The sequence below is a fragment of the Diplotaxodon limnothrissa genome, linkage group LG2 (assembly GCF_057381915.1).
Source record: "Diplotaxodon limnothrissa isolate DT_005_m linkage group LG2, D_limnothrissa_male_GT1.1, whole genome shotgun sequence".
Taxonomy (NCBI): Eukaryota; Metazoa; Chordata; class Actinopteri; order Cichliformes; family Cichlidae; genus Diplotaxodon; species Diplotaxodon limnothrissa.
The window spans coordinates 33,421,000-33,434,834 of record NC_140597.1 but is presented as its reverse complement, the minus strand read 5'-3'; the positions used below and the strand labels follow the sequence as shown (position 1 = coordinate 33,434,834).

At 38.8% G+C, this 13,835-nt stretch overlaps 1 protein-coding gene across 1 annotated transcript; it reads right to left on the bottom strand.

The window, feature by feature from the left end:
• Positions 1-1,530: 1,530 nt before the first annotated feature.
• p2rx3a (purinergic receptor P2X, ligand-gated ion channel, 3a) lies at positions 1,531-8,925 on the bottom strand. The gene is made up of 12 exons (XM_085371684.1): positions 8,792-8,925; positions 8,503-8,665; positions 8,233-8,304; positions 6,632-6,695; positions 4,399-4,495; positions 4,235-4,309; positions 3,999-4,140; positions 3,535-3,671; positions 3,354-3,447; positions 1,903-1,968; positions 1,745-1,822; positions 1,531-1,656 (listed from the first exon to the last, which is right to left on the bottom strand). The coding sequence occupies exons 1-12, from the start codon at positions 8,923-8,925 to the stop codon at positions 1,531-1,533; spliced, it is 1,248 nt and encodes a 415-aa protein (XP_085227810.1).
• Positions 8,926-13,835: the final 4,910 nt, after the last annotated feature.

Below are 13,835 nucleotides of genomic sequence, written 5' to 3'. Positions count from 1 at the left end.
AGTTAGCATGTAACATATTAAATGCTAAAGTTCATGATACTCCAATTAGAAAAAGACTGAACAAGTTTGGAAAGGTTGCCAAGAGAAAGTGTCTCCTCTATAAAAGAACATGGCAGCACAGTTTAGGTTTGCATCTGAAGAAACAACAAGACTGAAGTTTAGAGAAAAATCAACAAAGCAAATCTGCACAAACACCTCATGCTTGTGCATCTATGCTGGAAAAGTTGAGATAACACCCACATTTTCTCTATAGCTGACTAGCAAATAAACACCTCCCACCAAATCTCATCTCATCCCACTCACATTATTCAATGCTAATAATTATATTCAACAGGTGTCAGGTTGGTGCAGTGGGCAGGGGCGTTTCTGTGGAGTTTGGATGTTCTCCGTGTCCCTTGTGTTTCTGCTCCAACTTCCTCCCACAGTACAAAGACCTGGCATGTTAGGCTACTTGGTAATTCTAAAAAGGCCATGGATGTGTGAGAGAGAAGGTCCTTAAAATTATGGGATACACTGAATCATTTTGTGTATTTTTCATGTACAGAGTGCTTCGTGGTGTATTGTATCATATTCTATGATTTCCATTACATGCATTATACTAACTTGTGTTATCATTTTAGTACATCAAAGCTTCACACTAACTGCTGTTGTTTCCTCTGTGGCCTCCCCTGACAGATATCCTTTCTCATAAATCACTGTCAGCAAGCACCATTAAGAAGCTCTTTAGCCGATCTATTAGTGTCCTGGTAGTGAAGAGTGGGTGGGCACAGACGGATGACGGGAAAATGAAAATATGTGACGGAGAGAAGTAGAGGGACTGTCTGAGATGAAAATCTGTCAGAAAAGCAGAAGAATAATCTTTTTTTCAATTGCATAAACAAAAAAATGACTAAAAATTGAGAGAATAAGAATCACTATAATAGTCCATTAATCTGCACAGTAACTGTTGCATGAGTATGCAATATCCACCAGATGTGGACTAATAGTGGACCATTTGTAAACCTTAAGATCACACACACACACACACACACACATACACACACACACACCAGGATTTGCTGTGTCTCTACACCACTTAGAGACTTGGACACTTTTACTTCAGACAAAAGAACAGACTGTGTTTGTGCGTACATGACAACAAAGAAAGATACTCCAAAGTCTTATTCAAATAATTTATTCTCAACAGTGTTTCAGTATTAGACATATTTTTTCCTATTTGGCTTGAGTCAGGAGGATTTAATCGGCTCCACCTTTCAGCTGACAAACATGAGTTTGACGATTATCATAGTTAACATGTTGCTAAATCAAAATGTTTGGAATAAAAATGGATTTTATTACTATTACAAAGAGGCTCTAGTTTGACAGTTATTGTTGTGAGCTACAAGCCCTTACTTCTTATGGAGATGGCAACAACATCGTCCTCCTTTACCCTGTTCCATATACTTGCCGATCTAAAGCTGAATACCTCTTATAATAAGGTGGAAAGGAAAAGAGGAAGGGGAGCCCATGTCTTCACATTGCTGCTGTCGGTTAGAGAGGTTGGTCATAGGTGTTGAGAGAAAGTGCTCCAGAGTCACAGGAGCTCTTCATGCATTTGAGTGACAGCTGGCTCCCTGGACTCTGAGCTGTGGAAGCTTCTATCTGAGCCTCTGACACCTGCACGGACAAAGCAAGAAGGAAAATCTGTGATAAGGTTCTGATAGGTTTTTGGACAAACATGTTGCTGTGCCATGAAAAGCAATACCTCTTCAAACTTTTTGGCTTTGTACTGCTCTGCCCCTTTCAAGAAGTTTAGTAAGATGATGTCACAGAGAACCGCGCCCTGCCACGACAGATACAAAAGATCAATGAGAGCCGAGAGCAACATGAGAACAATAGATTAGGTTGATAAGAATTTCATACCAGTCCAATCGAGGTAAAGGCAGCTACCAAGTTGATCATAGTTGGGATTGTGTTAAACTTTCCTGCCTGAAATAGATGGAGTCACTTTAGATGGCATGTAATGCAGTTTCATACACACAGGCTCTCTCCATAATGTTTAATTTTAAAATAAAGTACTATTCCTTAATGATTTTCTACACTATTATAACTGAAATGTATATTTAAAGATGGTGATTTATTTTCTAAACATTTACAGTCCGGGATTTAAAAGTCATATTTTTACACTTGGCTAGTATGCTTATTTTCTGCTCTGGTGAGAGAGGACGGATCGCGCTCTGTGCCAGCAGTTTAGTCTGAAGACTGAATTCTTGGAAACATCAGCTGAGCTATTTTCAAAGGAATATAGATAACATTCACTCACTGTGCAACAATGTGTAGGGCAACACATTGACCCTACAGCAGTAGAAGACCACACTAGGTGTCACTCATGCCAACTAAGAACAGGAAATCAAGGCTATAACCCACACAGGCTCACCAAAATTGGACAATAGAAACTTGGAAAAACATCGCCTGGTTTGTTCTTGAATCTTGATATCTGTCCTAACATTTGAAGGGTAGTGTCAGAATTTGGTATATACAACATGAAAGCATGGATGGTGGTGTAATGGTAGCAAAGATATTTTCTTGGCACACGCCTTTAGTACCAACTGGGCATTGTTTGTGCCACAGCCTACCAGAATATTGTTGCTGACCATTTTCATCCCTTTATGACCACAATGTACCCATCGTCTAGTGACTGCTTCCAGGAGGAAAACACTCTGTGTCATGAAGCTCAGATCATCTCAAACTGGTTTTTGGAACATGACACTGAGCTCACTGTACGCAAACAGCCTTCAAAGTCAACAAATCTTAATTCAGCGCAGCACCTTTAGGATGTTGTGGAATTGGAGATTTGTATCATGGTCCATGATGGTCCATGATACAAATCTCATGGAAATCTGCAGCAACTGTGCGATGCTCATACCAACAGGGACCAAAATCTCCTATGCCATGAAAACGAAAAGGGTGTTGAGCCTGGTGTTAAAAGCATGTACCCGATAAAGTTGTTGGTAAGTATATTTGCTTATGCAATTACTGGAAATTTGGAAGCTTCAAAACGTTTGTGCTGTGTTTAGAAAAACAGCCTATGCAATAGGCTAAGTCTAGAGTCTAAGCTAAGCTAGCTCTGTGCTACAATAAGCTAACGTGGTGGTAGTAGGTTTCCCACAATGCTCAGCTCAACAAAATGATTTTAGTTCATGTTAAATTGAGACTTCTGCAAAGTTTCTTGATTTTGTCATGTTTCAGTGTTTTTTTAATTAATAAATGTCACATTTTCTGAAAATAAATTACATAAAATGACACATGGAAATTCTTTGTTTTAGCCAGTTGTTATCACACTTTGTCTAATATTAAGTTTGAAGACAACTCACTTTGCCAGTGACCATGACATCAAAACGGATCGCAAAAGCCTTATGAAGAGTCCGAAATTCAGTCCCATTCTCTGTTTTGAAATATTTTGCATATCTGTATTCAAAGAAGAGAAAAGAGTAACTAAAGACTGATTTTTTAAAAAAAGAAGTAAACTTGAAGAGGAAGAATCATTATCACTACCTGAAGTTGTATCCTTTGGACACAGCATTCTTGGCAAATGGAGCATCGAGTCGTGTGAAGGAGTACTTGGGAATACATTTTTCAATGTTTAAGTCCAGGTTACATTCCCACTGAATGTTTATTCCTATTTCTCCACCCTGAGACAGAAGGATTGGGAAAAGAGAGACACCCCTTGAGGTTCAGCACCTAAATATGTAATACCAGCTTTGGCTTTGACGTAAATATGTGTCAAAGCTAAGGCTGGTATTGAAGTGTATGGAATTGGATTGACTTTAGGTCAGAGAGAATTAATGTGAAATACTTCCAAAAATATCTGGCTTTTTGAGCTAAGTGTTATCTTGTGCACTTAATGATGATTGAGGCACTTCAGAAGCTTTGCATAGGAAGGACAAGACCGCTGTCTGTAACTTGAAACATCCTAACAGTGACAAGACCTTCATACGACCTTGTACACTCATGCTTACCTTGCTTAACAGTTCGGTTATATTCTGACCGGTGTAGTTCAGCACATCCCCCACACGAAAGATGGGGCAAAGGGGGTAGTCCTCTGGATGGTATTTACATTTCTTGATTTCATCGGCTGTCATTGTGGGTGGAAAGTTCCCTCTGAGTAAGGAAAATGATTTTATGTTTTTTTAAAAAGACACTCATAATATATTGATGTTTTTTAGCTGCTTCGGTTAAGGTTTGTGGGGTTTACCTGGTGACATTAAAAAGAGGGAAACGAATACTGTTTTTGATGAAAATAGTGAAGGTGTTCACATCCATTGGTTCACTGTGGGAGATAAACACAGAGACAAGGGGACAAAGATGACACTTTCAGTGAGTGAAATGTATTTGTGTGGGATGTGCGTGCACTCTTACATTTTGATGGCATCATTTTCAGCTGGACACCATCCTTCCATCTCACACATGCCATGGGACTCATTGGAGTTTTTAAGGCAAGCACCTGTTATTACACCTGGTGTGTAAGAAAGAAGAGGAAGGAAACATTGTGCTCAGGTAACTGAATGGAGATACTGTTAGCCATAATAATGATCAGTTATACAGTGCTGTGAAGTAGTATTTACCCCAAGTGTTTTTGTACATTTGCCACACACATTTCAGATCATCAAACACATTTTTATGTCAGACAGTGATAACCCAAGCACATACAAATTGCAGATTGAAAATAATAATTTCATTTATTAAGGGAAAAAAATGATGTGTGAAAAAGTAATTGTCCCACTTAAATTATTAATGTTTTGGAAATCTGAGTTAAGTTTCATTACATCCAGGCCTGATTACTGACCAGACCTACTGAATCAAGAATTTACTTAGATAGAACCTGTCTGACAAAGTGGGCTAGGTCAAAACATTTCAAGAAGCCAAACAACATGCCACGATCTGAAGAAACTTGACAACCATCTGTTTGTAAAGGGCTACAAAACAATTTCTAAGGCTTTCGACGTGGAAGAGCCTTTATCCACAGACAGAGAAAATTTGGACAAGCGGTGAACCTTTGCCGGAAATGGCTGGTTGACCGAAATTACTCCAATCGCATCGACGACTCACAAAGAACATCAACCAAAGAACTGCAGGTCTCACTTGCCTCATTTAAGGTCAGAGTTCATGATTCAGCAATAAGAAAGAGACTGGGCAAAAATGGCATCCATGGAAGAGTAACAGTGAGCAGACGATCACAAAGGCTCATCTCAGATTTGCAGAGAAACATCACGATGAGCCTCGAGACTTTTAATCAAATATTCTGTGAGACAAAACTTTAACATCTAGTGCAAAACTAACACAAAATTTAATAGAAAGTTCATCATACTAATAGTCAAACACGGTGGTGGTAGCGTGATTGTCTGGGGCTGCTTTGGTAGACTTGCCATAATTGATGGAGTAATGAATTCGGCTCTCTGAAAGAAAATCCTGAAGAAGAATGTCCAGCCATCAGTCCATGCCCTGAAGCTCAAGCTCACTTGGGTCATGCAACAGGACAATGATCCAAAAAATAACAGCAAGTCCACCGATGTCCTCTGAATGGCTTAAAAAATGAACAAAATGAAGGTTTTAGAGTGGCCTAGTCACTGTGGCCTAAGTCTGGACTTGAGATGACCATTCATCCTCAATCAGCAAATAAGAGTGGGCCAAAATTCCTCCAGTCCACAAGGACAAGGACTCATTACCAATTATTGCAAACACTTGAGTGCAATTCTTGCTGCCACAACCACTTATTAGGCTTAGGGGTGAATTACTTTGTCAGACAGGGCCAGAGAGTTTTGGATAACGTTTACTGCAAATTGTTTGTAAACAATATAAAACTATAAATATTTACCCTGCTTTTTGATTTAGGTTCATACTCTGTGCAGTTGATATTCTTCTAAAATATGCTAAAGGACATGGCACCTGGTTGTAAAGACTGAAATATTTAACAATGAGCATTGTCTGACTTTCTGTTACCAATATGTTTCAATATTATAATATTAAACCTGCAAAACATAGGAACACATTTCAATTTTCACCATTTACTACATTGGGTTTAAACAGTATCAGGTGGTATAAAGATTCCATCAATAAATCTACAAGTTTAACAAAGGCTGGCTCATTCTACTATAAATATATTCTTATATTCAATTAAAGATTATTTGACGATACAATAATATCACAAACATCTTTGCACATTATTTTGAAGATATTATTTATATTGATATTATTTTTAAGAAGGTTTGTTCCTGGGTATTAAGTGCTACATTCTGCCTTATGTCTCAAAGGTAGATAAAATAAATCTATGATTCTTTTTAAACTTCACTTCTACTTTAAAAATATTTTTGTCCCGGTTAAAAGAACAAAGAAACCCTGTTTTGTTTTTTTTTGTTAAATAGCGTAATTCATTTCCTCAGTTTTTAGCACCATGCCTTATTTTATTAATTCAATTTTTGGGTTAAAAGATTTTTTCATGATTATTTTTTCATCTAGTATTTACTTACCAGCCAATGCCACAAATCTGATTTAAAGAATATTTAAAGATAAGCAAAGTTACAACACCACAGACTTGACATCAGCACGTTTCTGTTTCTGTTGAAAGTTTCTGTTTAAAATAAATCTGACTCACCGTTGTAAAGGTTGCTGCCAACATGCTTCTGGCAGTCTTCATCGGAAGAACATTTCTTCTCAGTCTAAAAACAACATAAACACAGAAACTGAATGCATGCTAGACAAAATAAGAAACATATAGAAATGTAACAGTGGATGAACAGGAACACATGGACGACTGCTCTGGTGCTTTTACTACTGAAAAATAAAACTGAAAATCACATCTCTAAGATAATAATAACGGATTGGATTTATATAGCGCTTTACAATGCCACTATTCATTCACTCACTGGTGGAGGCAAGCTACGGTTGCAGCCACAGCTGCCCTGGGGCAGACTGACAGAAGCGAGGCTGCCATATCGCGCCATCGGCCCCTCTGGCCAACACCAGTAGGTGTTGCCCAAGGACACAACAACCAGGACAGGACAAACCAGCGACCTTCCGGTTATAGATGCGCTTCCCAACCCCCTGAGCCACGGTCGCTATATATCAGTCTAAATATAACCCGATATATCAGTCCAAATATAACTTGAAAAATGTTGCAGTATTACCAGCTGCTATTAATGCACTGTGAGGTCAGTTTTTAATCATCCTGTCTGCCACTGACAGATAAAAGGCTGCGTTTAAGAGCCTACAGATCTGCCTGTTTACGTTAGAAACATTAAAGAATACATATCAGAGATATTACTAATTGCATTCATCTTATACTAACATGAAGCTGTTTCCATACCAAATGAATAAATGTAACAAATTCCAGAATAGATTCAAAGACTCCCGTTCTTCCCATTCTATATACAGTTCTAGCATTGCCTTGAGAATCGAGTCTCTGCCTGCCATCCGGAGGCAAGGCCCTCCTACCTGGTCACACACACCGTCTCATTACAAAATGGTAAATGGCTTGCATTTGTATAGCGCTTTACTACCAAAGCGCTTCACATTACATTCAGTCATTCACCCATTCACACACACATTCACACACTGGTGATGGCAAGCTACATTGTAGCCACAGCTGCCCTGGGGCGCACTGACACACTACTGTGACAAACTGATGACTTCTCCAGGTTATACTCTGCCTAAGAAAAATGGATGGATGGACCATACTGCCAACACTACACTGAGAAGGAGTTAATGGCTCAAGGTGTGTCCTCTGCCCTTCAGCTCATTACTGCATCCTACCGCCACTCACAGGTAGGAGTAGAATGTAATTTGATGTCAGTGCAAAAGAGACTAAAACTTTAATTAGATTTGTCAGAAAAAATAAATATAGTCATAAATCTTTACTGATATATATGACCATGTTTTTGCTGTAGGGCTTTCAGTGAATTAGCTGAAGACTTCCTGTTGATTCTCTGGAGACCAAAAACACCCCGTAAGTATAAATGCCAGGCAGATATCTGCTGGAATATCAGTTTGCAATAATATTGATCCTGATATGTTGACAAAAAATCTGCAATTTGGTTTCCTTGTTCAAAATATGCAATATTTTTGACGTATTTTATGCTGCCTAGGAATAAGAAGACATAAGTGGTTACAATAAAACCAGCAAGCCTTAAAATCGACTGAAAATTAATGGTAAAATAGTAAAACGTGACAAAAGCATGCGTTTGAATGTGTACTCACCTCTGTACATCGTCCTTGGAACTGATTTTCAGTGACGATGAGTTTGGTGATGATGCAGAACACGCCTGAACCCTAAAACAACAACTGAATGCTTATGATATGCTTTGTGTTTATTTATTACTACACATATGAGACTGGGAAGAAAGCTTGCTCATCATAAAAGTTATTTTAAAAACACTTTCAACTGCAGCATCTTAACTGCCAACATTGTTAATAACTCATAGAAAACTACAAAGTTTAAATATGTCATGTTATCATCACGTCACTCACCTGAGGGGGCGACACGTAATCAGCCACGTCCATCACACGATTCTGATAGTTCTCATTTTGGTTTTGGTTTTGTAGATAACCAAAGCCTTTGACTTTGGTCATCACGGAGGACTCAATGTTGGTGTCGCTTGACTGATAAGCTTTCTCATGGATGAAGACCCAGCTGCATGACACGGATCAGTGAAAGAAATATTTTGTAATTTAGCTAAGGAAAACTCAATTTACACCCATGATTACACACATTATTACACTCTGAAAAAAACTCAAAAGAAAACTACAGATCACTGACCCGACAAAATAGGTGATGATGAGCAGCTGTACAATACGGTTGATGATACCCACAGACCAGCTCTTTACCACCACGGATTTGGTGGTCTCGTAGGTGAAGAAATCAGTCAAGAACCCCCACAAAACGAAGCCCATTGCTGCTCGTCAGTGTGACCCAGGTAGCAATGACTCTGAGAGAAAAGTGCAACTCTTCTCCCCAACAGGTGCCTTCTTGGAAACTTGATGGTAAATCTTTCACAATACAGCTCTCCCTTCTGGTTCAAATAAAGAAATAAGATCCTAATTTTCACCCTGCTTGTATCATCTCTCAGTCCTGCCTGTGTTTATCGCCTTCCTTGCATGCTTAGTTTTGTTGGTTTATGACACAAATTGGACCTCCCCCTTTCTTGACACAAACGAGTGGGAGGAAAATGTCTCCTCTGTCCCTCCCTCTGTCTCTTTCTTCTCCACAAATCCCCATCCCCAAACACACTAACCATGCACAGACAAATGCACAATTAGACTGAGGCAGTAATCGATACCCCATATGTCCACTGTGATTTGCTCACAGCATGCTTTCAGTAATAATGTAATAATTTTCGTCTTTCATGTGTTAGTGTCTGACTCAGAAGGAATCTACCACTCACACTTTCCATTTCACTTTTAGTAACCATTTTATTAGCAGCATGAAGAAAAAATGATAAAATTGGATGCTTTAGTGGTTTAGTTCATGAGAATAAAATTTTGCAGACATTAGAATAAACCAGACAGAAAGCATCAGAAGGCAGATTTTATCTGTTATTTAGTAACAGATGTTATATTGCAGCAGAGATAACCTCCTGGTTGGCTGGGGCCTGTCTGTTTGGATTTTGCATGTCCTCCCTGTGTCTGTTTCTTTGATTTCCTGTTGTTAAGTTTCTTCCTTCCACAGTTAATACTGACTGAGGTGTAGATGCCAGTATGAACAGATGTCTTTACCCCTGTTATGGACCACTGACCCCTCCGGGATGTACATCTTACCTAATACTAGCTGGGATATGTGGTATGTTAGAAAAATGAGCGCTGCAATGGATATGGTAGAAATAAACAGTAAATATAAGGTCAGACAGAACAGTGAATGGTCCAAAATACAGTCCACAAACTAAAAAATAACCATAGCAAAGACTATCACAGGGCTGGAAACGAAACAGATACTGTGACAAAAAGTTAAAAAGAAAACCATGATAACTAACACAAGACATGAAAGGAAACAAACCTTCAAAGTAAAAAACAGGAAGTAACCTGAAGACAAACACTAAGCACCGAGACAAGAAGAACACATTAACACGAGACAGAGTTACTATAATTTGTCCTCATTTCTTTATGGTCTGTGATGAACAAGTGGTGCTGCTGATTGTTTATTGATTGTTCATCTTATTAAATGTGATATAAGTAATGCTCTAAATAGAAGAGATGACTATGTTTGCTTTTAGCCACATAGAGAGGAAGGACCTTCCGTTCTTTAACTAAACAAGAAAGCCTGAGTGAAGAAAGTTGTTTGTACTTTCATATAAGTGGCTGTGAAAAACTTCTGGAAATGTCATCATTTAAAATGAAACCACTGGGGGAAATCTTAATGTTCAATATGACTCCATTATATGCAATTTTGTCACCTTTCTGCACATCAGTGGCATAGAAAAAAAGCAATGTGCTTCCATACTTACAGATGACGCCTCAATAACAGCACTGCAACAAATTACAAAGAGCGGTATTACTGACAAGTGTGCAATAAGTGCGACATATGATACGATCGGTTTTCAATACATTCACAAGGACCAGCAGCATTAGTGCCTTTTACATTAGAGAGATAATGTAATGCAGTGACAGCGCTCTGTGTGTGTGTGTCTGTGTGTAGATAGTATGTAATTACTTAAGTGGATCCATTATGTTTGTGGTCAGCTAATGGTGACCTAATACAATGTAAGATACATCTAAAAACACACACAAGCATGCGCTGAACATGCAAACAAGATCACAAGCTTTCATGTAAATGTCATGTTTATATCAGCAGAAAACTGAACACTAAACCCTATTCGTCAGAGTGTAATTGAATGGGGAGCAGACTGATGAAAGGGGAAACTGCAGCGGAAAAGATAATTATGTCACAGGAAGGGATGTATGCAAACACTTTCCACTCTGATTTTCTTTGGGCTCCACATTTAGGACATGACTAAACACACTGACACCTGCACGGCACCCAAACACACCACATGAAGAGCGTACGCAGCTCATTGTAGCGAGGTTACTCTTTGCCATGAATCTTAGCAGACACATTCATGCTCTCCAGAGGATTTATTCTACTGACTTGGAATATAATCATATTCATGGTCAAGGAAGTCACATGCAATATGAAGTACATATTTAAAATTCAAACTTAAACATCTATTCATCAAATGTGTTGCAAAGTGAATAGAAATTATTGGAATATTCTAATAGTTCATCCTTTAAATTTAATCTAGTCAAAGAATCACTTCAAGCTGTCAATTTGTTCAAGTAATCTGAATCAATTTCAGCCCATGCTTCCTGAAATCCTCCCACAAATGAAATTAGTATAAAAGCCACTTCTTATGTAATATAAGTTTAAGCTGTTCCCACAATAGCTCAATAGGATTATGATGCAGTGCAGGTCATCATAGACTCAATACCTTACTTCTTTCACTCTAAAAAGTTCCTCTAATACTTTGGTGCTTTGATTCATGATTAAGGTGCAGGAGGAAACCACAAAAACTTTAAGGGAAGCACCTGAAAATAACAAGTCAGTTAATCCTCACATATATCAGTGCATCTAGTTAGGACGCATGTGCCACATGTGCAGTGTGATTTGAATTGACATGTGTAGCATAATTGACTAAAAATTACTAAAATTGTAAGGTATGACTCAAATGCCAAACTATGGATGCATTCCTTCTAAAAACTCAAAGACTGTTAACAGACAGAAGAACAACTGAAATCACAGTGACATAACAGAGAGTAAAGGAGTATAAAAGGACAATCACACAAGACAAAAAGAACAAACCTCAGCTTTTTAATTCATATTCTGTTTACTTATTAAGAGAGCTGGAAAGGGTGCATTCAAAAAAAATTAATCAAAGGAAACCAAATTAAAACAATAACACTGAAAGCTCTGCCTAGTTGCAGCTTCACAGAGCCACTTTGCAACACCTCGAGTTTCACATGATGATAACAAATATCAAATGATAACAAATATCCAAGGCTATTCTAAGGATATGTGATCAGTACTACAGGATGTGGGAAGAGTACCTTATTGTCAAAAGCCACATTAAGTGGAGATGAACTTTAGAGCTGGTATCGTTTAGCTCTTAAAAACCACTCTTCAAACCACCTTGTACTTAGGCTTCAGCAAATCGCTAAAACCACTGTCTCTTCAGCTTTGACTAGGGCAGCCAGTTAACACACACTCTCAAACCACCCCGCCTGGTCAAGCGAGCAAAAGTGTAGGTAGGTCCTATGGGAGTATCTTAACAGCTTAAGAGGTTTGGTTTTCATTCTGTGTTGAAAAATTACACTAACATACGCTGATCATATTAATTTCTTCAAGGATTTTTGGACCACATGGCTGAGTTTTTCTGGAGCTATTTTCATTTGCAGAGTTAATCACATGTAGCTCAATTGTCACTAAGATACATGTTTAATTCTGCTTTCTGTGAGCCCTGTATAGACTTCTGAGTGATGCTGATTTACATATAAATTTTTTAGTAACTACACTGTGGAGGGATGTTTTTAAAGTATTTCATAGTTCACATAGATAAGAATTTCCCCACAAGCTCAGACAACAGCCACTAGTACGGGTTGGGCACCCATTTGACTTCAGGACTGCTTTAATTCTTCGTGGCGTAGATTCCAGAAGACGCTAGAAACATTCTTCAGAGATTTTGGTCCATATTGAAATGACAGCAGTCACTGTTTGTTGCACTTGTGAATGTCCTGTTACACCAAATCCCAAAAGTGTCCTGGTCACTGTGGAGGTCAATTGAGTATGAGTATAGTTTGCTGTGTTGTGCCTTCAGAGGTGCCCTTTTCCATAACTTGGTGGTTGTTTAACATGTGTATTTGCCTTCCTACCAGCTCAAAGCAGTCTGGACATTCTTCTCTGACCTCAACAAAGTATTTTCAGTCAGAAATCTACTGCTTACTGGACATTTTCTCTTCTCTGACCAGTCTGTCAACCCCAGAGATGGCTGTGGGGGAAAATCTCAGATCAGCAGTTTCTGAAATACTCAGACGAGCCTGTCTGGCAGTAACAAGCATGCCATGTTCAAAGTCACTTAAAATGACCTTTCTTCCTCATTCTGCTCAGTTTGAACTTCAGCATCCAGTCACAACCATGTCTACGTTTAGACTGTACTGCCAATCATATGATTGAGTGGCTGCCATCTGATTTCTTATATTCCTCCTATACTGGCTTCTCTTCGTTGGCTCCCTGTTAAATCAAATTTAAAGAATCCAATTTAAAATCCTGCTCCTCACATACAAGGTCTTGAATAATCAACCGATCCTATCTTAATGAACTTATAGTACCGCATCACCCCATTAAAGCACTTTGCTCTCAGACTGATGGTTTACTTGTGGCTCCTACAGTATCTAAAAGCAGAACACCCCTCGTCTGTCAAACCAGCTTCCAGAGACAGACACTCTCTCTACTTTTAAGATTAGACTTATAACTTTAGCATATAGTTAGGGCTCCTCTCAGTTACACTGCAGTAGGTCTAGGCTGCTGGGGGATCCCCATGATGCATTGAGTTTTACGTCTTCAGTTACCCTTCTCACTCACATTTTTGGTTTGTTAACATGTGTTAACCTCTCTGCCTTTAATCATTAGTTAATGTTAATCTCTGTCCCCCTTTCCAGAGCATGTCTTTGTCCTGTGTTCCTCCCCTCACCCCCAACTGGTGGTAGCAGATGGGCGCTCCTCCCTCAGCCTGGTTCTGCTGGAGGTTTCTTCCTGTTAAAAGGGAGTTTTTCCTTCCCGCTATCGCCAAAGCACTTGCTCATAGGAGGTTATAATA

Coding starts and splice junctions, on each gene's coding strand:
- p2rx3a (XM_085371684.1), bottom strand. CDS start 8,925: ATGGGCTTCGTTTTGTGGGGGTTCTTGACTGATTTCTTCACCTACGAG. Junction 3,448..3,534: donor TCCAAAGGATACAACTTCAG/GTAGTGATAATG, acceptor CTTTGAATACAG/ATATGCAAAATATTTCAAAA. Junction 1,823..1,902: donor CCTTTACCTCGATTGGACTG/GTATGAAATTCT, acceptor CTGTCGTGGCAG/GGCGCGGTTCTCTGTGACAT.